This window comes from Hypomesus transpacificus, chromosome 14, assembly GCF_021917145.1.
Source record: "Hypomesus transpacificus isolate Combined female chromosome 14, fHypTra1, whole genome shotgun sequence".
NCBI lineage: Eukaryota > Metazoa > Chordata > Actinopteri > Osmeriformes > Osmeridae > Hypomesus > Hypomesus transpacificus.
Window position 1 is genome coordinate 15104960 of NC_061073.1, and position 22551 is coordinate 15127510.

Genomic DNA, 22551 nt, shown 5'->3' on the forward strand with positions numbered 1-22551 from the left:
CAATTTAATGTACGATGTTATTTCTGCTTCCGGAATTGGTGTCCCGTTGTCATGGCTACTGTGTTTCCAATTTTGTAGCTAGAAATTATGTGGAAAGTGACATGCTTTCAGAAACAACAAGTGACCTAGACAGCCGTGGTATTAATGGATGAAGAGGGGAAGCAATCAGATCAATCTCACTTTATCATGAAACTCTGAAAAAGTTTTGTTTTACAAAGATTGTAGACTTTGTTTTACAAAGTAATGGCAGATATCCTTCAGAACACAGATGAACTGGGAAGTATTTTAATCCAGGTAAATTAAGTCTAGCTAGACTAGCTACTACGAAACAATGTGTGAACCGGCTTTAAACAAAGTTTAAACAAAGTTAGCACTACTGTATAGCTAGGTATATCAATTAATTAATTATTCAGAACTGATATAAGAAATCATAAGGAGTTTCCATAGAGATAGCACTATATGCTTGCCCTTTCTTGAGGTTGTAGAAGACCTGACGGTTTTCATTATCTACGTTTTATAATCTCTATGATTATCCAGGTTCAAGATGATTTGAAAAAACTGAAGCGTAGTCTTGGCAGGATTACTCTTCATGAAAAGGGAGAAACATTTAACATCAAAGCTTTGGACACTGCCATTCACAGGACAGAACATGGAATCAGAGTGAGTTCTTGGTGGGCCTTTCTGTTAGACCATTTTACAGAATTGGGACCTTTCACATTTATTTGACGACAGATGTGCTGGCAATATAAAAAAAGCACATCCAATATTGTTGAAATATAAGTTATTTCTGCATATCATAATCATTATCTGTCAATAGAAGCGAGCAGAAGAGTATTTAAAGACAGTGAATAAACAGGTGCTGACACTTCCAAGCATTGAAGACTTGGAAAAAAAGAAAGTTCAGATATCCAAATGGTAAGCAAGCAATAGGACTGCCAAACCATCACTCAGACCTGTCACTCTTTTGTGAAAGCTATGAAAAACTTGTGGTCTTTTACACAGGAAACCATCTCTTGATAGTATCCCAGACATGCGTCCTCAAAGAGGGCAGGGTGTGATGCCTTCAGCTGGGGAGAAGGTTAAGTATCCTCCTGCCCCACTAACCTTCAGGACTAGATTTTCTTAAAAACCGTCACAACCACAACGCGCCAACATATGACAATACTTTATACAACTGAGAGTTGGGTTGAATACGTTTCTAATGCTCTGTTTCACAGCACAAGGCAGCGTTGACGATGCGCTTGCTCTGTAATCCCGTTCACCCAAAGAACAGAGTTGTCATGCACCAGAGCTATGGAATACAGCTTCCTGACCTGCCCAAGAGATCAACCACCTCAGTGAGTAGTAGTCTTTACTGTACATAGACTGATGTAGATGTTTTACCTGGCTTAAAATTAATTTATAATTTATTTATTATATTTCTGCTGCATATTTTCTTCCGAAATGGCAGTAAACGAAGGTAAACGATCTGATGTGACCTTTTTTGATTCTAGTAAGTGTGTATTTTGAACAGATTATTGAAATATTTGGCCGCTTCTAAACATGTTGCTATAAGAAGCCACTATTTGTTTATGTACTTTGTAATAATTTTCGTTTTAAAAGGTTGATTCACTCGGCTTATCTTGGCTTTTGTTGATGTGGCACATCAACACATACATAAAACACCTACTTCTGGACTTGATTAGAAATTATTTCAGGTTTGTAATTGAGATGAATTAGACAATTGGTGTTCAACACTGGAAAGTTTCCAGCTCCAAATCATTGCCTGAAACCTAAAGGCAGATGCCACCCGCTGAAATAAGAAGTGATAGGACAGTTTATGTTAACAGATGACTCAATTCCACATGCCCAGAGACAGACTGTGGTGTGAAGGTCACATGGTTTAGAGATGACAGCCAGCACATGTCTTCGTAAACAAATTAATCTTTTCAAAGGTCGCCATTCGTTCCAGACAGTTTTCATGCTCAGCTTTCCCCTCCAATCTCCCCCCTGCTCCGTATACTGGGCTTGTCACGAGGGCCGAGGCTGTCACTCTGAATAAGAGGAGGACGTAAGAGCTGGCTGCAAGAAGCGGAGAGGAGCAGATTGCAGTACATCAGCATTCTATTAAGGAAACCTGCGCCTGATTGCTGTGCTATGGGCTGCTGGTTTACAGCTGTCTCTGGACAGGAGTGGATACCTGCTCCAGCATGCCAATAAGACAGCCGTAGCCTACCCAACTGGTAACCACTGGCTCCCTGCCCATTGCTTTCTCTTGCAGCTTCGGCCAGCTCTCCTCTCCTCCTGTCTGGGAAGCAGCTTTTGCACTTGTGCAATTTTTCGCAAAGATGCCCCTATTTCCCCAGCTCCCCCGCTCCCCCCCCAACACGTCTGAAACAGATGTGTGCCTTTAAGGAGTGTCTCTCTCAGCACCTGGCTACTGCCAGAGGTCTGTCAGAGAGCTCAGTGGTCTGAGGAGACACAAGCAGGCTAGCATCAGGTGAAGAGTCTGGAGGAACAGCAAGGCAGAAACGGTGCAGGCCGCCTTCGCTTCAGTGTTCTTTTCAAGCACAAGTTTGTGCCTTGTGTCGGGTGAAATCATCTGAGAATTTCATCCCATAGGTCGTATCTCATACATTGTTTCTACAGTGGAGCTCGAAATTGTTTGGCTGGACGTTTTTGTATTAAACTAGCAATAAAACATCTGTGTAATTTTGGTAGAACAGTAAAATGAATACGTTTTATCATCTCCGACTGATTGATTGCTGCAGGGAGGGAACTTATTTGCCACGTTACAATAGTTTTAACTGCTGTGTTTTTAGCTTTCTTTCCTTTAATGAATGCAGAAAATCTGTCGGTTGTAATCACACAGCATTCCTTCCCTCCCTTTCACAGTCTCGCTGCCAGAAAGTCATATTTCCTGACATCAACAAGCTGCCACTGGTCTGATTAATGGATGGTTGCCTCCTAGCCTTTTGCAAAGTTTTGTTTTGAGGAAACTCTAGTCAGTGATCCGAGACTAATAGCCCTCTAGTTGAACAAGCTATCAAACTTGTAGTTTGATATTTCTTTTTGATGGCCCTTGAGGCCAGTATTTTGCTTCAGTCAGGGAGGCTGGTGGGTTCATTCCAAGATCCATAGCAAGATGTTTCCTATTGTTTTGTCTCATTAGCTTCCATCTCACAAAGTAGTCACGGGGCCCACCGCGGGAAGTCTATCCATCGTGCCAGGGGGCACGCGCTGCAACCTCTACTTGGCACCCCCACTGTCAGAAGATGACATGAAAGCAGGTGAACACACACTTCCTTCCTCTCCTTCCCTCTCCATATCGTAGCACCGTCCGCAAGGCTCTGGGAATGATGCGGTCCTGATGTGTAGTATTTTTTGTTCCAGGCATGGCGAGTCTCGTGGAGAAGGGTTTCCCCCTGTCAGCTGCAGAACTCTGTTTGTTTCAGACCTCTGTGCATCCAAAGGCAGCTCCTCTCCATCACAGAGAGCCGTCTTCCAAGACCGGTCAGTACCTTCCTCTCATCTTGGAAATGTAACCCCGAGAAATAATGAACAGAAGCTGTCGTTTTGCTTTGGGCCCTTTCTGTCAAAATCCCTTACCTCAAGCCATCTGTATTTAAAGAGCCGGCTTGCCTGTAGGGACAGCTGCCAGTCAGATTTGACAGTGATGTCTGTGCCTGGTTAGCTACAGTAAACACACAGCCTGTGTGATAGAGTGGAAATGCCGCTGTTTTTTTTTTTCTTTCAGCTTCACCAGAGAGGATGTCCAAGTGTCTGAAGGATTTGACTTTGGGTAAGGAGATGACGAAAGCTGAACACGAACGGCCACCCACCTGGACCCACACCCCTCCCCCCTCCGCCGCTTCCAAGACCGCCAACCAACGACACATGTCGCAAGGCGCTGCCCGACTCACGTCTCTCAACCCTCAGGTATCATCCTTAAACCAGCCCTAATGACAAAGGAGAGACGAACGACCAGAGTAACGTTAGCACTTAATGTTTACCTTGAGTTTCGTTCAACCACACCGAGTTCCAGCCCCTGTCTCTCTCCGCAGTGTCGGCCCTCTCCAGCTCCCCTGGTCATCAGTAAATTGTCCTTTGTCATAACAGAGGGGCGGATCAACCCCACTGCACCTGATTTCTGCTGCTTCAAGCAGCACTACTGCCTGAGCTGGGGCACGGTGGTGGAGGCTCTGTGGAGCCTGGAGAGGCTGCTCCGGGAGTTTGCTGTGCCCAGGGCGCAGGTGAACGGGAGACGTTTGGTGGAGCTGGCCCAGGGTAGGGGGCCGGCCTGGGCCGGGGGCGGGGGCGGGGGCAGCTCTGTGGAGCGCCTCCTCTCAGTGTTGGAGAACAGGGAGGAGGTGTGGGACCTGGTGTACCGCCCAGGTCAGCGCTACAAGGGGGAGGGCGGCACAGAAGTGGCCGCAGTCCGCATTCAGACCTGCTGGAGGCGCCACACGGCCCGCGCTGCCTACCTGCTTCACCGCAAGCGCAAATGGGCAGCGGGGACCATAGCCATCTCCTGGCTGATGCACGCTCAGCTGGGCCGTGTCCGGAAGGCCCTGCAGGCCACACGCCTCAGACACCTGGAGAACTTCCGCACCAGAGCCCAGGTGCGGCTGGCTGTACAGACCCTGTCTGTACCTCGCGACACACATACGCACACCCTCGACGCACGCCAGCCTTTCACCACAAATGTGGATATAACCTTCATTACCGACATCTAAATTAACTGGGGTCTAGTAAAATGAGTAGTCTGTTTTTGATTAGGAGGTTTAGGCAGGTATATGACAGCACACTCCTCCCATATGCAATGTGTATAAATCCATGTGTCAGCGCAGATGTCTTGTTTAGGCTGTCATCTTGCTTGTAACATCTTTATGATCACGGGCAGTCAGTTTAATTAGCCTCTACAAATCAATTTATTTTTACCAGAATTTGGTGCATGTATACATGCACTAATGTATGTTCTCAGCATTTAAACATCCATACCCTGTTAATTAAGCCCCTAATCTTCCCCTGGCAGAATCATCATGTACCTTACTGAGTGAATTAATTTAGAGAAGATGTTTCTAAGTAAGCACATAATTTAATTAAGGTGATTTTTTTATGCTTGGTTGGTCCTGTTAAGCCCAGAGAAATACAAGCTCGATGTGTTTTAGCTGCTCAGTGAAGTGTTGAGTTTGTGTGTGTATCTGTGTTTGTCTGTGTGAGGGTGTGTGTGTGTGTCTGTGTGAGTGTGTGAGTGTGTGAGTGTGTGTGTGTGTGTGTGTGTGAGTGTGTGCATGAGCAGGCAGTCCTCTCACTCATCACTGTTCCTATCTCATCTCCAGCATCTGGCAGCCAACTGGAAACACGTCCAGTCTTCCTGGAGGACCATTATCCACATCCCCTCATTAGGTAGCTATATCTCAGCCTGCCTGCCCTCATCCTGCCTGCTCTCAGCCTGCCTGCCCTCATCCTGCCTGCTCTCAGCCTGCCTGCCCTCATCCTGCCTGCTCTCAGCCTGCCTGCCCTCATCCTGCCTGCTCTCAGCCTGCCTGCCCTCATCCTGCCTGCTCTCAGCCTGCCTGCTCTCATCCTGCCTGCCCTCATCCTGCCCTCATCCTGTCTGCCCTCATCCTGCCCTCATCCTGCCCTCATCCTGCCTGCTCTCAGCCTGTCTGCCCTTATCCTGCCTGCCCTCATCCTGCCCTCATCCTGCCCTCAGCCTGTTTGCCCTCATCCTGCCTGCCCTCATCCTGTCTGCCCTCATCCTGCCTGCTCTCATCCTGCCTGCCCTCATCCTGCCCTCAGCCTGCCCTCAGCCTGCCTGCCCTCAGCCTGCCTGCCCTCATCCTGCCTGCCCTCATCCTGCCTGCCCTCAGCCTCCCTGCCCTCAGCCTGCCTGCTCTCAGCCTGCCTGCCCTCAGCCTCCCTGCCCTCAGCCTGCCTGCTCTCAGCCTGCCTGCCCTCATCCTGTCTGCCCTCATCCTGCCCTCATCCTGCCTGCTCTCAGCCTGCCTGCTCTCAGCCTGCCTGCTCTCATCCTGCCTGCCCTCATCCTGCCCTCATCCTGCCCTCAGCCTGCCTGCCCTCATCCTGCCCTCATCCTGCCTGTCCTCATCCTGCTCTCAGCCTGCCTGCCCTCAGCCTGCCTGCCCTCATCCTGCCTTCATCCTGCCTGCCCTCATCCTGCCTGCCCTCATCCTGCCCTCATCCTGCCCTCATCCTGCCTGCCCTCATCCTGCCTGCCCTCATCCTGCCCTCATCCTGCCCTCAGCCTCCCTGCCCTCATCCTGCCTGCCCTCATCCTGCCTGCCCTCAGCCTCCCTGCCCTCATCCTGCCTGCCCTCATCCTGCTCTCATCCTGCCTGCCCTCATCCTGCTCTCAGCCTGTCTGCTCTCATCCTGCTCTCAGCCTGTCTGCCCTCATCCTGCTCTCAGCCTGTCTGCTCTCATCCTGCTCTCAGCCTGTCTGCCCTCATCCTGCTCTCAGCCTGTCTGCCCTCATCCTGCTCTCAGCCTGTCTGCCCTCATCCTGCTCTCAGCCTGTCTGCCCTCATCCTGCTCTCAGCCTGTCTGCCCTCATCCTGCTCTCAGCCTGTCTGCTCTCATCCTGCTCTCATCCTGTCTGCCCTCATCCTCCCTGCACACGCTGCACCTGTCCAGCCCGGTCTCACCACACTGCTGCTCTGCTCCGATCTGCAGCCTGACTGCAAGCTGCCTCCTCTCCCCTAAATGTGTGTCGGCAGGGAAAACCCCCACTCTGAACATGATGAGAGTGCAAATGCCAGAGAACTGAACAATTTGGCCTCAATCGCCATTTAATTTGGAGATTAAGCGAATGAAAATCCATTATGGATGGATATTTCATAAGGGACACTAGAGAATTGAAAGCAATGGACTAAAAAAAGGCTACACGAGAAACAATCCCTTCCTCTTACTGTAAGCAGAACGGGTAGGCTAGAATCCATCGTTAAGTCAGTTTGAAAAAGTATGTCTCATTTTGACAGTAATCAGATGTGCATTCTAAATCATTAAACAATAGTCTGAAATTATTAGGCCTAATTACCAGCAGATGGAATGCTTTATTTGCACTTAGGGTGGCTGAGGAGAGTGCTGTGTGAGCAAGGATAATTAGGAAGTTGAACCCCATTGTTGTTAATTAGCATGAATTCAATCATTTAATTACCTTTATTCATTGGAGAATCCTCTCACATACACTCCAGAGTGAACCTCTCTGGGTCTGCCCCTGTCTGTTTGTTCCAGAGCTATCTGATTGGACATGGGTCCTCAGGGCTTATTATGGATATTACTGCTAGTTAGTGGAGGTCACAGTACCTACCTGGAATAAGCCCTCATTTGATACTACATGTTGTATTCTAACACAGCAGTAAACGGTGATTGTAACCCTGCTCTCCCTGTGGCAGGCTACCCGCATCCCCATCGCTTCAGCCTGAAGGGCTTCCACATCCTGCAGAATATCCAGATGGGTCGCCTGTGTGACGTGAGAGGTAGGAACACACACACACACAGACACACACGCTGCCGCAATACACACTGCACTGTTTCACGGTACAGCAGCCTCATCTGTGGTGCGCTGGTGCGCTGGTCCCGGCTGCTGTGTTGTGCAGATGAGAAGGTGCAGGTGATCTATGTGTCTCCGGTGAACCTGGGGGAGGATCTGGCCCTGTACTACACCAGACTGCTGAGCCTGCAGGGGGGCAGGGAGGGGGGCAGGGAGGGGGGCAAGGAAGGGCCCGCTCAGGCCCCCTGCGTCCAGCGCTTCACCATCATCACGCCTGATGCTCTGGAGTACTTCCCGGTAAGGACCACCTCATCCATGCAAGTTCCCCAGATGTTTCTCATAAGTAGGTTATTTATTAGGCTAATTGTATTTTTTTTGCGGATTAATTATTTCAAGTATTACTCTTGCCTTACTGGATGGAGTCAGGCACCAGTTGATTTCTGTGCCCATCTGAAGTTTATATATTCTCCTCAAGGGGGTGCTGGAGGAGGTTTCTTCTGAAGCCCACCGTGAACAGTCCGATTTGATTCATCCATGTTTGCATTTTTATTACCTTTTAATGAGAATGATCATGAGACACATATTTCATGTTTTCATGTTTCGTGTAAGGCTTTTAAATAATTAATCTAGGTTAAACCTTTAAGGGAATTCGAAATCACCATCGGGTAGTTTAATGCTCCTTATCATATACATGTATTTATTTGGATATTCCTATAGACACAACCTGCTTCAGCAGAGCACTGTATTGACGAGATGAGTTAAATCACTTATTATTCACTGCTTCATGTAAGTGTCTCCTGCTCCAGATAAAAGCGTAGCATGGCAGCATTCGTTTTTCTCGATTGATTTTCCCGCTGCTTTGTTGTTAAACTATGCCAGACGTGTTGCTGAGATGAATCACTGTTACCCATGGCCGCCAGCGCATTCTGCCAGTGACAGAAGGGATAATTCCATGTGGATCAAATAAATACAGATGTTAAGTAATTAGTTGTTTTCCCAAGGAACGCTACCACACATTAAAGATGTGAAGGATAGGGGAAGGCTTTGCATTGGCAGCTTTTATCAATTGAACCTGCTGAAATACAGGAGAGGTCACGACCCCCGCTGGCTGCTACAATGACAGAGCAGTTATGTGTTTGCTGTGATCCATCAGGACCGAACGCACACGTAAACCGCTCTCCTCTGTCCTCTCCTCTGTCCTCTCCTCTGTCCTCTCCTCTGTCTTCTCCTCTGTCCTCTCCTCTGTCCTCTCCTTTGTCCTCTCCTCTGTCCTCTCCTCTGTCTTCTCCTCTGTCCTCTCCTCTGTCCTCTCCTCTGTCCTGTCCTCTCCTCTGTCCTCTCCTCTGTCTTCTCCTCTGTCCTCTCCTCTGTCCTCTCCTCTGTCCTGTCCTCTCCTCTGTCCTCTCCTCTGTCTTCTCCTCTGTCCTCTCCTCTGTCCTCTCCTCTGTCCTCTCCTCTGTCCTCTCCTCTGTCCTCTCCTCTGTCTTCTCCTCTGTCTTCTCCTCTGTCCTCTCCTCTGTCCTCTCCTCTGTCCTCTCCTCTGTCCTCTCCTCTGTCCTCTCCTCTGTCCTCTCCTCTGTCCTCTCCTCTGTCTTCTCCTCTGTCCTCTCCTCTGTCCTCTCCTCTGTCCTCTCCTCTGTCCTCTCCTCTGTCCTCTCCTCTCCTTCAGACCCACAACATGTGCCTGTCCACGCTGCTCAGGTACAGCCCCCACACCCTACGGCGCATCCGGAACCTGATCCAGGGCAAGCAGGCCTACATCGTGGGCGGGGTAGCCCACGTGGACGACCTGGCCGTGGCTGATGAGCTGGGGGTGGCCATCCTGGGCTCGGAGCCCGCCGTAGCCCATCTCTACGGCACCAAGTCTGGAGGCAGGAGGGTGTTCACCAGTGCCGAGGTCGACGTCTCCCCCGGCCAGTGGGACATCTACTCCTTACAGCAGGTCCTCACAGCATCCCTACCAGACCCCACCCCCTCCACACCTGCTTCTCCCCCACTACTTCTGCAAGTCTCCTTTTCTTGTACCGCTGTTCCTCCACATGAGCGTTTCCCTCCTGTCTCCTCCAGCTCCACGAAACCCTCGCCCGGCTGATGACGGACAACATGGACGTGCGGCGCTGGCTCTTCAAGATGGACGCCGAGCTGGGGGGTCGAGGCACGGCGTTCTGCGACGTGTCCCACCTGAGCTGCCACGCCTGGGCCCAGCAGGAGTTCCAGCGCCACGGGCCTCAACGCTGGAGGACCGCCTGGGCTCAGGTACGAGAGGTGACCCTTTACCCCAACACCACCCCTCCCTCCCTCCGCTCTCTCTCTCTCCCTCCGCTCTCTCCCTCCACTCTCTCTCTCCCTCCGCTCTCTCTCTCTCCCTCCGCTCTCTCCCTCCACTCTCTCCCTCCGCTCTCTCCCTCCACTCTCTCCCTCCCTTTCTCCCTCCGCTCTCTCTCTCTCCCTCCGCCCTCTCCCTCCCTCTCTCCCTCCGCTCTCTCCCCCACTCTTTCACTCATTTGTGACAAGCGACCGCTTGGCAGACTCCACAGAGGGGCCCACTGTTCTGTGCACCCCCATTATCATACGATGATGTCGGGAACAGTCACAGACGTTGCGATCTAGAGAGGCCACATGCCCCTGCCACTGCGAAGGTCACCGTGATGTCAGAGGACGAGCCATGGGGTCAGCTCTATGACTCAAATCATCCAAGGTCCTTGCTGCACGGTCTTTTCTCACACAGCGATCGATAAATGGCCTGAATAGATACAAGTTCCTCCAGCCAATATCCATTATTTACAGAACCGCCATTAGTTGGATTTTATATGTAGAAGAGGACAGCAAACTGCAAAGTAGGTTGAATGAATCCACTCATTCACCTTGTGTGCAGTGACAGTTTCGAGCCGTTCAGAGTGAACATGGCTCAGAGAGAGCTCCCCTCCCACTCAGAGAACTGTACATTCATTTTCACCATAAAACCCTCCTCAACATAGCGGAGTGATTCATGATGTTAACAAGGTAATCCATGGCCAATGGAGGTTTTAGTGTTATAGACTAATATGAGAATACTACTGTAGTGGACTATGGAATGAACTTTGAACGTTGAAACGTTTATAATTGGAGCACCTGCATATGAATGAAAGTGTATCTTTGACGCATATTCCAAACAAAAAGTGTCATGCATATGTGCTTAACAGTTAGCATTAACGGAGCACACTTCTAATGAGTCCACACAGCTTCTTGGCCTGTGGCTCTTACTCCGTATATGCTTTCAAAGTAGCTTTTGATTTCCTGTCATGTGTTAATTACTTGTTTTGCCATTGAACATGATGCTTTGTGCAAACTAATTACAGGCTAATCATTATGGGCTTGGAGCACACTGCTTTTGCCTTTTTTATTCCGTTCCTTAGAGCAGCCTCAAGGTCTGGAGATCCAACTCTCCCTTTCAACCATTAAGTCTGTCCCTGATTCACGGAGCGGCGGGCCTCGACCAGGGCTGTAATTGTTGGAACATCGGTGCTGTTAATTACGACACAGAGTGGTTGAGCCACCGCCAAGGTCCATAATGGCGGCTCGGTGGTGGCGTCGTAGGAGGCAGAGTAAATGGGTTTTTTTCTCCACCAGCTGGGGTCCCAGGGAGAGCTGTGGGCAGCAAGGGCCCATAGCCCTGGGGCTCCAGGCCCATAGCCCCGGGGCTCCAGGGCCATATGGAGGCAGCACTTTGCCCGGGCCCAGCTCGACACCTTGCTCTTTTAATCAATGACAAGATGGGGTGCATTGAGGTTATGTTACTGTTAGTCTCTCTTCTCCCTAAATGATTGCCTTGCCTCTCTTTTTCCACGATGCTTTGTGTATCTTTCAGAGGGGACGCTCGCCAGCTAATGGTTGTAAAGTAGAACAGCTTGCCTAGCCTGTGCATTGTCCGTTCGATTTAAGGCAAACTCAAACACATCAATATTTGATGGATCTTCTAACTTATCTTCATGGTGGGAAATGCAGACAATCAAAACACAGCTACACACATTGAGATAAAGTTCTTATTACTGTAGCATGAAATGCTGCGACTGCAGTAGTAATGGTATAAATGCCACTCTCAATGAATTGAACACATATTGCTATTTGTAAACAACTATAATCCATGAATAGGTGCATACAGTTAATGTTTGTTGAGAAAGACAATTGCTGTGTTCATTAAAAGAAATGCAGCTCGCAGTTTAAATCAATTATTCATGGAACACCATAATGTAAAAATGTAAATAACCATATTTCCTGTTAGGATCTGCAGTTTTGCCGGGGGCAATTGTTATGCCTGCCCCACACCTCAAAGATAAACCATGAAACATCAGACAGGGGAGGGGGGAGAGAGTTGCCCCTGTGTTTTTAGCAGACTGTGCGCATATTGTTTAATTATTGACTGTTGTGCTGGGCTCAGCGTGAAGAGAAGGCTGGCTAAACTCACAGAGAGGAAGAATAGAGGAGCGCCATGTGGCCCGCTAGAAGAATGCCCGGGCCAGCCAGCTCCAGGCTGCGGAGGGGAGGCATGGAGGGGGCCAGCCAGCTCCAGGCTGCTGGAGGGGAGGCATGGAGGGGGCTAGCCAGCTCCAGGCTGCTGTAGGGGAGGCATGGAGGGGGCCAGCCAGCTCAAGGCTGCGGAGGGGAGGCATTGAGGGGGCTAGCCAGCTCCAGGCTGCTGGAGGGGAGGCCCGGAGGGAGCTAGCCAGCTCCAGGCTGCTGGAGGGGGCTAGCCAGCTTCAGGCTACTGGAGGGGAGGCATGGAGGGGGCTAGCCAGCTCCAGGCTGCTGGAGGGGAGGCATGGAGGGGGCTAGCCAGCTCCAGGCTGCTGGAGGGGGCTAGCCACTCCAGGCTGCTGGAGGGGAGGCATGGAGGGGGCTAACCGCTCCAGGCTGCCGGTGGGAAGGCCTGGAGGGGGCAGGAAGAGGGACATGGCTGCAGAGCCCCCCTACACATCATGGGGTCCATGGCCTGCAGCTCAGTGTTCCAGCCGGCCGCCCCCCCCCCCCCCCCCCCCCCCGGACCTCCACACCATTTACACAGACAGAAGTTAAAGACGTGTAGATCTGGACCCATTCAACGCCTGAACGGAGCCGTAGACACACTCATGCTTACGAACACACAGTCTGAATGGATCATTAGGTTGCGGAGGGAAAACGACACGTAATAGCATCAACAGAAGGAGTGAATATGGCCTTTCTCGTCGGCTGTGTGCAGACAAATTGAGTACAACAACTTGTTTTAGTTATTCAAAAAGACACTATGTGGGATAATCACAACATGTAATATCTTTGTTTGGGACCATGAATGTAACCTCTATAGAAACTTTGTTTCCAAATGGGCTTCAAGGTTCCTGTTAGTACAGACGATATCCAAATGGACATGCCTAATAGCCTGATTGCTCTGACTAAGAAGAGTTCACTTATTGCCCATCCCTATTTCCATGCGGTCCATTTCCAACACAGTACAGGCTTATTCCCCACAGAGCTTTGGACTAATGCAACGACTGTGTTACTGCTTAAGAATGAAAGCAGTCAGGACTGTCCCACTGTGATAAGGCCAGAGACTGCACTCAGGCTAGTTCCAGGACATGTCCCTCGAGTTGTTACAGTCTATAATGGAGAGATCAAACGACAATGAAAGAGCCGAGCCAACATCTATTTTATTTATGGCCAGATTGCTTAGTTTTATGTGGACGCCAAGCAAGGCATGAATCCTCTCATATAGTGGCGCTCGCAGTTTAAGTCCAAATAAAATATTGTAAAGTACCCTCCTTTTCTTTTTTTCCGAGCCATCGTCCCTGTGAAGCGCAAAGGCAAAGTCTCGGGGTGAGGCTGCTCTTGCGTTGAAAACGGCAGCCGTTCCTGTACACTTTTTGCCACACCATTGTGTGCTTTATGGCTTGTGGAGGAGGGAAATCACTGTGCAGCGTTTGACCTCGACTCTTACAGTACTTGAATATGATGATGGCAGTTACATGACTGGAATATCAACAGCCTAATCTGCTGGTATATCTTACCCAGCGAAGCCAAACAGAACACGCTCCAAACAGTTAGAGTATGTTAAAGATGACAAAGGAAAAAGGCGTTCTTCTCCCGGAAATGTATCCACCCTCTCTTTTATTCAGTAAATGGTGTCGTGTGCTCTTGTTGGTTTTAAAATACGACAATAGTTTTTTTTTATACTAAGCTTTTATTTGCAATTTGGTGCACACTATTAAAAGTACACAGAACTAAATTTTGTTCTTTTAAGAAGCCATAAAAATGACCATAAAGAGTATATTTTTATGGTAAGTTTACTATGTTAGTTGCGCCACGTTATATCAGTCATGTTGTCAGCCACACCACGTTAGTGCATGAGAGTGTGCGGTACATTATTTATACAGTAAAAAAGGTCAGACGAGAGTGTGCACTAATTACTAAACTGTTTTCGGGACACCTGCTGAAAGTGAAACTTGGCAATTAACAACATAATTAAGTAGCAAAGCCATTAGGGCATTTCCTAGTTACAGAAACAAGAGCGGTATTGATCAGAGTCGGGGCCCTGATTGATCCCTTGATAGATGGGCCTAGCTTTGGTATTCATCAGGCTGCAGGGAAGGCAGTTGTTATTGAGGGCAGGTGCTGTCTCCATGCTTGTGAGTTAAAGCCATTAGACTGCTGAGGCCCTCTGATAATAGACTGTCACTCAGACCCCCCCCCCCCCCCCCCCCCCCCCCCCCCCCTCTCTCTCTCTCTCCGGCCATCTGAGACTCACAAAGGGATTGGTCAGCCATTGAGGGTTTGAAGGTTAACAGCCACAGTTAGTACCCGTACAGATAACGTCTCAGACAGGCCTTAACCGGTGGACGCTGTTATCACGTTAACATTTGTAGGGCTGGTGTGTTGGATGATGATGTGTGTGTCTGTGCCCCCCCCCCCCACACACACACACACACACAGGAGGTGGTTCTGATCAGGTACCTGGAGGAGGTGCCAGTGTGGTTGGCTCATCACGCCAGGCCAGTCAGTACCTCCTGTTACCCAGACTGGGCTGTCTTCCTGAAGGCCTTCCTCAGACAAGGTCACACACACACCAAAAAATTCAATAAATACCATTTATATTTCATTTATTTCTTGGTCATCCCATTTACTCCCTTTTTTATTTCCTTATTTCGGACTCGTCTACCACGCTTGTGTTGCACCCCCCCCCACCCCCGCTCCTCCACCACCACCCCTTCCTCCTCCTGCACCTCCTCCTCCGGCCCTGTGTGTGTCCAGGTGGAGTGGTGGAGGCCTACCCCCCCTCTGACAGTGTGACCTGCCTGACAGTAGACCTGCTGCTGGAGCCTGGGGGGGAGGTGACCATGCTGTCCTGTGGGGACCAGCTGCACGGCCCCAGCGAGCTGGAGGCGGCCGGCTCCTCTGTACCCCAGAGCTCCGTGTGCCCAGACGTCCTGCACTCCGTCTGCAGCAGGGTGGGACGATCCTGCCTGCGACGCCACATCGTGGGCTACGTCTCCCTCGACCTGGCCACATTCCTGGAGCCCCGAACCCTGGAGCAGAAGGTGAGCAACACACACACGCGCGCATGCATTATTGGCTGTCTTTCTCTCTCTCTTTGAAAGCCAACCCTTGGCTGTGGAGGCTGTGAACTGTGGTCTGGCTGTCAATGAAGCGTTCAGTTTCACCATGCTGGTCAGAGAGATCAATTTACTGTGGCTGGGGTACCGATCCGCATCAGCAGATAGACGCCTCCCCTACTGGCCCCTGGGGGGCTGTGAAACAGGACAGGCAAACAGTGGACAAGGGGCCAAATGTTTCACAAGGCCATCTAATAAACTGTCAGGTCTTATTGTGTCAATGAACTGATTCCCCTGTTCAAGACGTGCCCTTTAACCTCGAAGCAGCCCAGAAATTCAGTGCTTGTAGACGATAGGTCATTCTGAGGTGATTTGCTGGCTTGGGGAGGTGTGTCTGTTAGTGTGCTACCATGTGATGGATTAGTGACATGTTATATTTGGATGATCTCTGTGTGTTTGCTATAACAGCAAGTCTTGGTCCTCTCAAATGTGGGTTTATTTTCTGTTGACAGCTTTGATCTATGAATTTGGAAACCGAGCGCTTTATGATTGTTTAACCTCTGCTCTTAGCATGTGGCTTCATCGACTGCGTATTGATCTGCAGCTATAAAATGAAATGAGTGTATGAGTTCTGTGCACGATACGGCCAATGAAATAATGAAACAGAGTGGACAGTTTACATCGGGTAACAAAGCGGAGAGCGGGACAGTGGCCCAGCGAGGAGAACCTTTGACAAAGACACTTCTCATATCCTTTATCCAATAATACCAGTTGTATTCCTACAGGATTTCAGATCCTAAACAGACTTTGCGTCCAGTCAGTGGTTTGTTTCTCTGCCACTAGAGGGTAGCATCATATGGACTGAGGCTAGGCACTGTGAGACTACTTTAGACAAGTCTTTGTTATGAATTGTGCTCTCTAACACTTAGAAATCTGATGGAAGAACTGAACATCTTAAGTGGTACCACCACCGACAGTAAGGCGGGGGGAGGGTGCCTGGCACACATGGGGTCTTCCTTTACAAAGGTCTAATGGGATCCATTTAGACCAGGGGCATTTAGAAATTGGAAAGGCTTTGCAGAGCAAAGAGGCTGGCATTATTTGATGTGATTTTCTTTGGCCCTCAGGGCCAGTAGGACTGTGCAGCAACCCACCAAAACCACTGAGGAGTCTGGATCTATTACTTACTACTAGCATGACTCAAAATTACACGGAGAGTACAGCATATAATGAAGGCTGTACTGAGTTGCGGTGTTTTTAACGCAGGAGGAGAGCTGGGACGGACCATTTCTGAACCCGTATCGCTACTGCTGTGCTGAGGCTGGGTGCTAGATCTGTGAAGCTAGACCTGTGTTTAACAGGCTGAAATCCGACAGTGGCCTTGAACATGAATGGTATTCTTCTTCCAGTCAACATTTTCTAGATCTTGGGACAGTGCGTTTTTTTACCTTTACGGGTAAAAAAAAAAAAACACTGAATTATGAATGACTCCCAAACCCTTGGTTTCATACAATGAAACCGATGTGATTGCAATGCAATTCCAATTTCCGGGAAGAGCATTTCATTTGGAGGTTCAATGAAGAGGCGCGCATTCAATGGGATTCGAAGACGGACGCACTGAGAATAAACTGTGTACATCAATAGGAGTGAGAAGAGTGGGTTTGCTTCTCCCTGGGTCCCCACACAGAGCCCAGACTGCCTGGGCAGGCCTGTCTGGATTTAAACATCAATTTGAATTCAAACCTGTTGCTAAAAGCTGCCCACTTTTATTTGTTGGGGGGGGGGGGGAGTGGGTCACATATGTTTGCCCTTGTAGTCTCTCCTCACATTGTGGAATGATGGAGCCACAGCTGCTGCCCGGGAGCCTAGTAATGAAAATGCCGGGCCATAGAAACCAGGTAGAATCAGGGCTTATATTTCAGATGGCTTTGTAAAGTATAACAATAGGGCAGCAGAGGAGGGAGAGGGTTGATTCTTTGGGGCCTGTATGAATGGTTCTCTGGTGTCTGCCCATCACCCAGCTCCAGGTAACACCTTGACAGGACTCAGCTAGGCTTCCTCTGGATATACTGGTGTCATAGAACCATCTAGGCTGATGCCTTAGTTAATGCCTAGATGGCCTGCTTTTTTCTCTTGAGGAGGCAGTAGATTTTTTTAAAATAACTTATATCTTGTGATTTGACTTAATTCACATTCATTAGAACTGATGCATTATTCAACAGGGCTGTAGTATGGTCAGATGTCCGCGCTGTTAATAGAGTTCCAGTGGAACCATCCGGCAGTCTGAGTGTCGAGGTTCAGGAGACAGGCAGCTATTTGCATTCAGTGGCAGGAGCGTTTACTTTGACAAATAGGAACGACACAGAGAGGCAGTGGACTGCCACTTAGTTATTAACAACTCCTTTGCCACTGATTTATTTGCCACTTTTTGAAGAGAGGGCATAGCTATTAGGTTATTATCGGGAAAATTAGCCCTGTTTAAGCAGAAGGCCGTGGCCATGTCTGACCTCTTAATATACTTATAATGATGCCATTTACCATACACATCTGAAGTTGGGCTCTCACTAGACCAGAGTGGAGTGCTGAGGCCCTGGGCAAACTGGCCCAGACGCACTTAGGAGAGAACCTGTGCATGCCTCATTTCAAAGTGGAACTGCCCATCTCAGTAGACAAGTGCTTACAGTAAAAGTTATTTTATTTCCCATGGCCTCTCCCTGGGGAACACCTGGTGAGGACTGCAAGGGCTCTGACCTGTTTCCTGTATCTGCCCACTGTGCCCTGGGAGTGTTTAGAATGATCTCTCTGTGATAACATTGGATTGATATTTGATAGACATTTAGTCTAGTCTAGTTTAGACATTTAGTCATTTAGCAGACGCTCTTATCCAAAGCGACTTACAGTAAGTACAGGGACATTCTCCCCAAGGCACGTAGGGTGAAGTGCCTTGTCCAAGGACACAACGTCATTTTGCACGGTCGGGAATCAAACCAACAACCATCTGACTAATAGTTTGACTCCCTAACCACTCAGCCATCTGACCCCCTGATATAATTTTACATGGTGTGGCAGTCTTTTGTGTGTTTATGTACGTTATTACAGGTGTGGGCCATTGACTTGGACCTGACCTACAGTAACCAACTGGCCATGACCCAGGTGATACTCAGCATCACTGGAGGAACACTGAATTGCCGCACATGCCGCTTGGAAGTGCCTGTACCAGTCAAGGAGAAGTCTTCTTTGCACCAGAAAGGAGCTAAACAACACACTGTAGGTGTTTCTTTTGTGGATATTTTCCTCACAGCAGATACTATTCAGAAGCTGTGAAAATGTGCCGTGAATGTTCGTACCTATGTTGACTCTTTAGAGATTATATTTCGATGCATCACAGTAATCGCTATCCGTGCACTGGTATTTATTTTGGTTAAATACAAGTAAATACTGTAATTATGCACTCTTAAGCCCAATTGGTGTTAAGGTGCTGAATTCATTATCATTTTGATAGATGAGCCTAAATAATCAACACATTAATAATTCATAGCGTATTCATTATGCATGTGTATGCATGCCTAAGCACCTCATCAACCTGGTGCCAGACCTTAAACAATAGAGTTCCTTTATTAGAGCCATGCCTGTGTTTACGCTTGTTAATCCGCGACTTGTATTATTTTATCAAACATTCATTTAGTTTGGGACCCAGTGCAACAGCACAGCATTTCAGCCACTTCGGTGCTTAATGGTTTCAGCAGTGGCCATCATTAGGGGCCTGCATATTGCAAACACAATTAAATCCCTGCCTGACACTTTTATTGTTGTCAGAGGACACAGCGTTTGACAACTGGAAACACATCGCCATCACTACGAATGACGAGCCCACTCCTTGGTTCTTAGCAGCCCTCCCCCTCCCTGCTGCTCAGTTCCAGCTTCATCCCTGTGCCCCTCACACCTTTAAGTGATCAAACTCTCTAGTGCTATGGGCACTTTCTATTCGTTTATATATACTTGTTCTGAATGATCTGTATGTCTATGATAGTCAGGATTTTGTCTCACTACTAAAGACATTCTCTATCCCAAAAGGACTGAGGAGGTTTTATAGCTGGAAGTAAAGCAACTGTGTCTTGTATTGGCATGTATGTCAAACATTCCTTGTTTCCCCTCCTAAGTTAATTAAGAAAGGCCCAACAGTTTAGCACATGTGCCCCCGTGCTCATCATGTTCTCTAATCACACATACTCCCCAAACTGTAGACTGACCCTAAGGACATGCGCGCAGCCAGCAGACAGCTGAATGTTGCCTCGGTGATGTGATGCTGCTGCCATTCTAACTAAGAATGTTATTGCCATGTTATTCAAAATCATGCCATTGAAATCCTTTGTGAGTTATGGCAAACAGGAACCCCACTGGAACAAAGCTACCACTCATAGGCACACGCTTCATCCACACACTGTCCATCTGACCTGCTGTTTTCAGGCTCCATCGCTGAGCAGCCGCTATGCTGTTATTGGGAGCAGGTTGCTTCACACCAACCTCTCCATGGTGCATTACAGCGTGTTCTTCCAGATGTGCAAGGCTCATGGAATCGGCTTTGACATAAAGGTAGAACCTTCTTTTGGGTAAAATAGTGTCTGTAATTAACATGTCTCTTAACCAACTGCCAAGCGGAAAGAGTGCAAAAACATCTTTTAATGGTCCCCATTTCAACTTGGTACATTATTCACAGGAAAAGCAAGGCACTGCTTTCGCTCTTCATGACAGCAATGAGAGATACAGCCTTGGGATGATGTGAGTAATACTATGTCATTTCACACACTCATACAAATAATGACATTTCAGAGTGAAATTCTAAAATGCCTCTATGTAACCCATCTTGCAGAAACGACTTAATGGCTGTTGAGTTTACATTTACATGACTTTGTTCAGTCTGAATGTGGTAGCTTGGATTTAGAATGTTGCTATAGAAACACTGAGGGTGTGCCATGATTTTCTTTGGAGGATTGAGATGTCATCTCTAGTTTTGTAACACGCCTATTGCAGTAGGTTGTAGCGAATGGCTTACTTAAGATATTTCTCACACAAATCCTTTGACTTACACAATGCCTCCATGGTTAACACAGTCTGTGCTCACATCTTTCCCCCAAAGACTGGGGAGCTTTTCAGCTGAAAGTATTCATTTAACTACCTCCAGCGCCACCAGACAAACAAGGTGATTGTTTCTTAGCTGGCAGCAAGGGGATCATTAGTAAACTCGTTTGTTTGGGGTGTGGATAATAGAACAATTTCAGAGGATCTCCAGGGAGCCCTACTGACCTTTGCTCGGAATCTGTCAGTCATTCATCAGGAAATATCAGCCCCTAACATGCAGGGAGAGACCAATTTTAAGGTATGGTGTTAATGAGCTAACGATTGTTCTATTCAACTGCATCGTGCTTGACTACTTATTGTACATGTTAATGTTTTCAGGGCCTGTGCCTGCTACATTTCTCTGGGTTAAGAAGGACACAGAGGAATAAAATGATGATTGCTCTTTTAACATGCACTTAAACATCAGATCATGTTTATTTTCTTTTTCTTTGGAAGGATCTGATCAAGGACGTAGAAGACGTGTTGGGGGTGACTGGTCAGAACAAATCCCATGCAACGAAGGAAGAAGACACAACTGTTGTTCAATCTAAACTGGATCACTGACATTCCGTAATTCAATCGATTCAAATGAACATGTTGAGAACATGCCTCAACAATAGGCAACTCAGTGCAGTTTAAGCACTGTATATTTAACAACATTAAATGTTTAACAATGAAAATTATGCTACAATGATTTCAGGAGTCATTTGTACCTCACAACTTCAATTTAGAAATGCATTCTATATATTACTGGGAAATGTAGTCTGGTTCATCTTTTCTTTTTTTTCCACAAATCTTCATCTGCTTAAAGAAAAAAAATTATGTTCCTCAATAAAATCCTAAATGCAGTGATCAGCTTAAAGTTTTGCAGAAGTGCTGCCACCATGCCAAGAATCGGGAACGCAAGTTCCCATGTTAATGTTTTGCCCGGAATCTATAGAGTGTCGGTACAACAATGTCTAGCTTGTAATAGACGCTGCAGCTCAATGAATACCAAAAGAAGTACAATTACTTACTGCTACTATTCTTCTTGACAACAGTAAAGGGTTTTACAATAAATGTTTGGTATTATGTAGCCCGTTACATTTAGCAATAAAACGTTAGCCCTCTCGGTTGTTTTTCAGTCTACACAGATGGACAGTCGTGGTGGATAGTTAATGTCACTTCATTGCCGATTAGGTATGAAAGACATTTTACGTCGGATACATACAACATTTCTCAAAGTTATATTGTTTCCGAGTACTATTAGAAAAAATGTACGACGTCCTTCAGCTTCGGAAGTTTTAACATGTCACCTTGCGCAACGCAAACTACCTCCCTGGACTTCCTTCTGTGTGCGCTACAGTTCCGTCTCAAATGACCAGTTCGGACTGTCCAACTTCAACTGGCCCGTTCATGGAACCAATTACCAAATACTGAGAACTGGATGTTTCCCTTTCATTAAGTATCACTGCACTAAAGCACCTCTAGAGAACCTGGACTTTGAGGATAGGTTCTTCACCATGTTGAAAGTGATCAATCTAGGTAAGTATGTGGTAGGAAAAATACATTCAAGGAATTGGTTATGTCAAGTGTCAATGTCCTGAATCCTACAGTGAAACACAATCTCTACTTCTTTCAGGTATCCCATGCTTAGCCTATGGCTTAGGCTGCTGGATGGTGGCAGGAGTTACAGAAACCGTACAGACTAGCTCTGGACCCGTCACTGTTTATTTTGCATACAAAGAAGATGAAGGAGCACAATTCTGAACAGACCTAACACAAACAATTTCCTGTCGAATTAATAGCAGAAATGCCCTAAAATATTTACTGTAGTTCAGTTCTGAAGTAATTTATCAAACCTCACTCTGAGGTAATCTGTCAATGAATATCATTAAAGTGTCTTTAAGATCATCAATGTCTTGACATTGCTCAATGTTATATTGTTTGTTTATTCCTGTGTATTTCTGAACAAAAAGAGGTGGAATAGTCTATCATTTATCCACAGTACAAAACCTCACCACTAGTAAGAAATCGTATTATTCGATGTGTGCTGAGCATAGGGATTTTAGACTGGTTACAAAGTTTAAATTGTACTTCAACCTGTCACCCACGTTTGGTTTTACCTCGTTTGCACATGCAGGGATTTGTAAAGCTCATTTATTTAAAGTCAAATTAGGGATCCTTCTCCATGCAACAGATTGTCAATAGTGAGAGAGGAGAGCTGGTGAAAAAACAGGTCTGATAAAATGGTTTTTAATTACAAAAGTGCATCCTTTGTTTAAGGCCCTCCTAAGGCCCTCCTAAGGGCCTGTTCAGGGCTTTGATTTCTGATAATGGGCTTTGCTGACTTGGCACAGTCTTGTCTTCGCAGCAGAGGCTCTCTCCCGCTCCATA

At 47.6% G+C, this 22551-nt stretch overlaps 2 protein-coding genes across 2 annotated transcripts; both read left to right on the forward strand.

The window, feature by feature from the left end:
• Positions 1-87: 87 nt before the first annotated feature.
• Positions 88-22068, forward strand: iqch (IQ motif containing H). Its single transcript, XM_047035022.1, has 22 exons — positions 88-294; positions 538-660; positions 818-915; positions 1003-1078; positions 1218-1337; positions 3152-3269; positions 3373-3492; positions 3737-3918; positions 4044-4601; positions 5322-5388; positions 7401-7484; positions 7605-7795; positions 9168-9440; positions 9566-9754; positions 14438-14558; positions 14756-15042; positions 18157-18324; positions 19525-19650; positions 19775-19836; positions 20326-20434; positions 20632-21699; positions 21797-22068. Exons 1-21 carry the CDS (start codon positions 244-246, stop codon positions 20737-20739), a joined length of 3231 nt encoding a protein of 1076 aa, XP_046890978.1. The 5' UTR covers positions 88-243; the 3' UTR covers positions 20740-21699; positions 21797-22068.
• Positions 21333-22068, forward strand: c14h15orf61 (chromosome 14 C15orf61 homolog). Its single transcript, XM_047035023.1, has 2 exons — positions 21333-21699; positions 21797-22068. The coding sequence occupies exons 1-2, from the start codon at positions 21333-21335 to the stop codon at positions 21922-21924; spliced, it is 495 nt and encodes a 164-aa protein (XP_046890979.1). The 3' UTR covers positions 21925-22068.
• Positions 22069-22551: the final 483 nt, after the last annotated feature.

Bases quoted from the DNA above. Each gene is read 5' to 3' on its own strand.
- iqch (XM_047035022.1), top strand. From the start codon at position 244: ATGGCAGATATCCTTCAGAACACAGATGAACTGGGAAGTATTTTAATC. The intron at 3,919-4,043 runs GTATCATCCTTA...CTCTCTCCGCAG, and splicing joins TCACGTCTCTCAACCCTCAG to TGTCGGCCCTCTCCAGCTCC. The intron at 14,559-14,755 runs GTCACACACACA...GTGTGTGTCCAG, and splicing joins GAAGGCCTTCCTCAGACAAG to GTGGAGTGGTGGAGGCCTAC.
- c14h15orf61 (XM_047035023.1), top strand. From the start codon at position 21,333: ATGTCACTTCATTGCCGATTAGGTATGAAAGACATTTTACGTCGGATA. The intron at 21,700-21,796 runs GTAAGTATGTGG...TACTTCTTTCAG, and splicing joins GTTGAAAGTGATCAATCTAG to GTATCCCATGCTTAGCCTAT.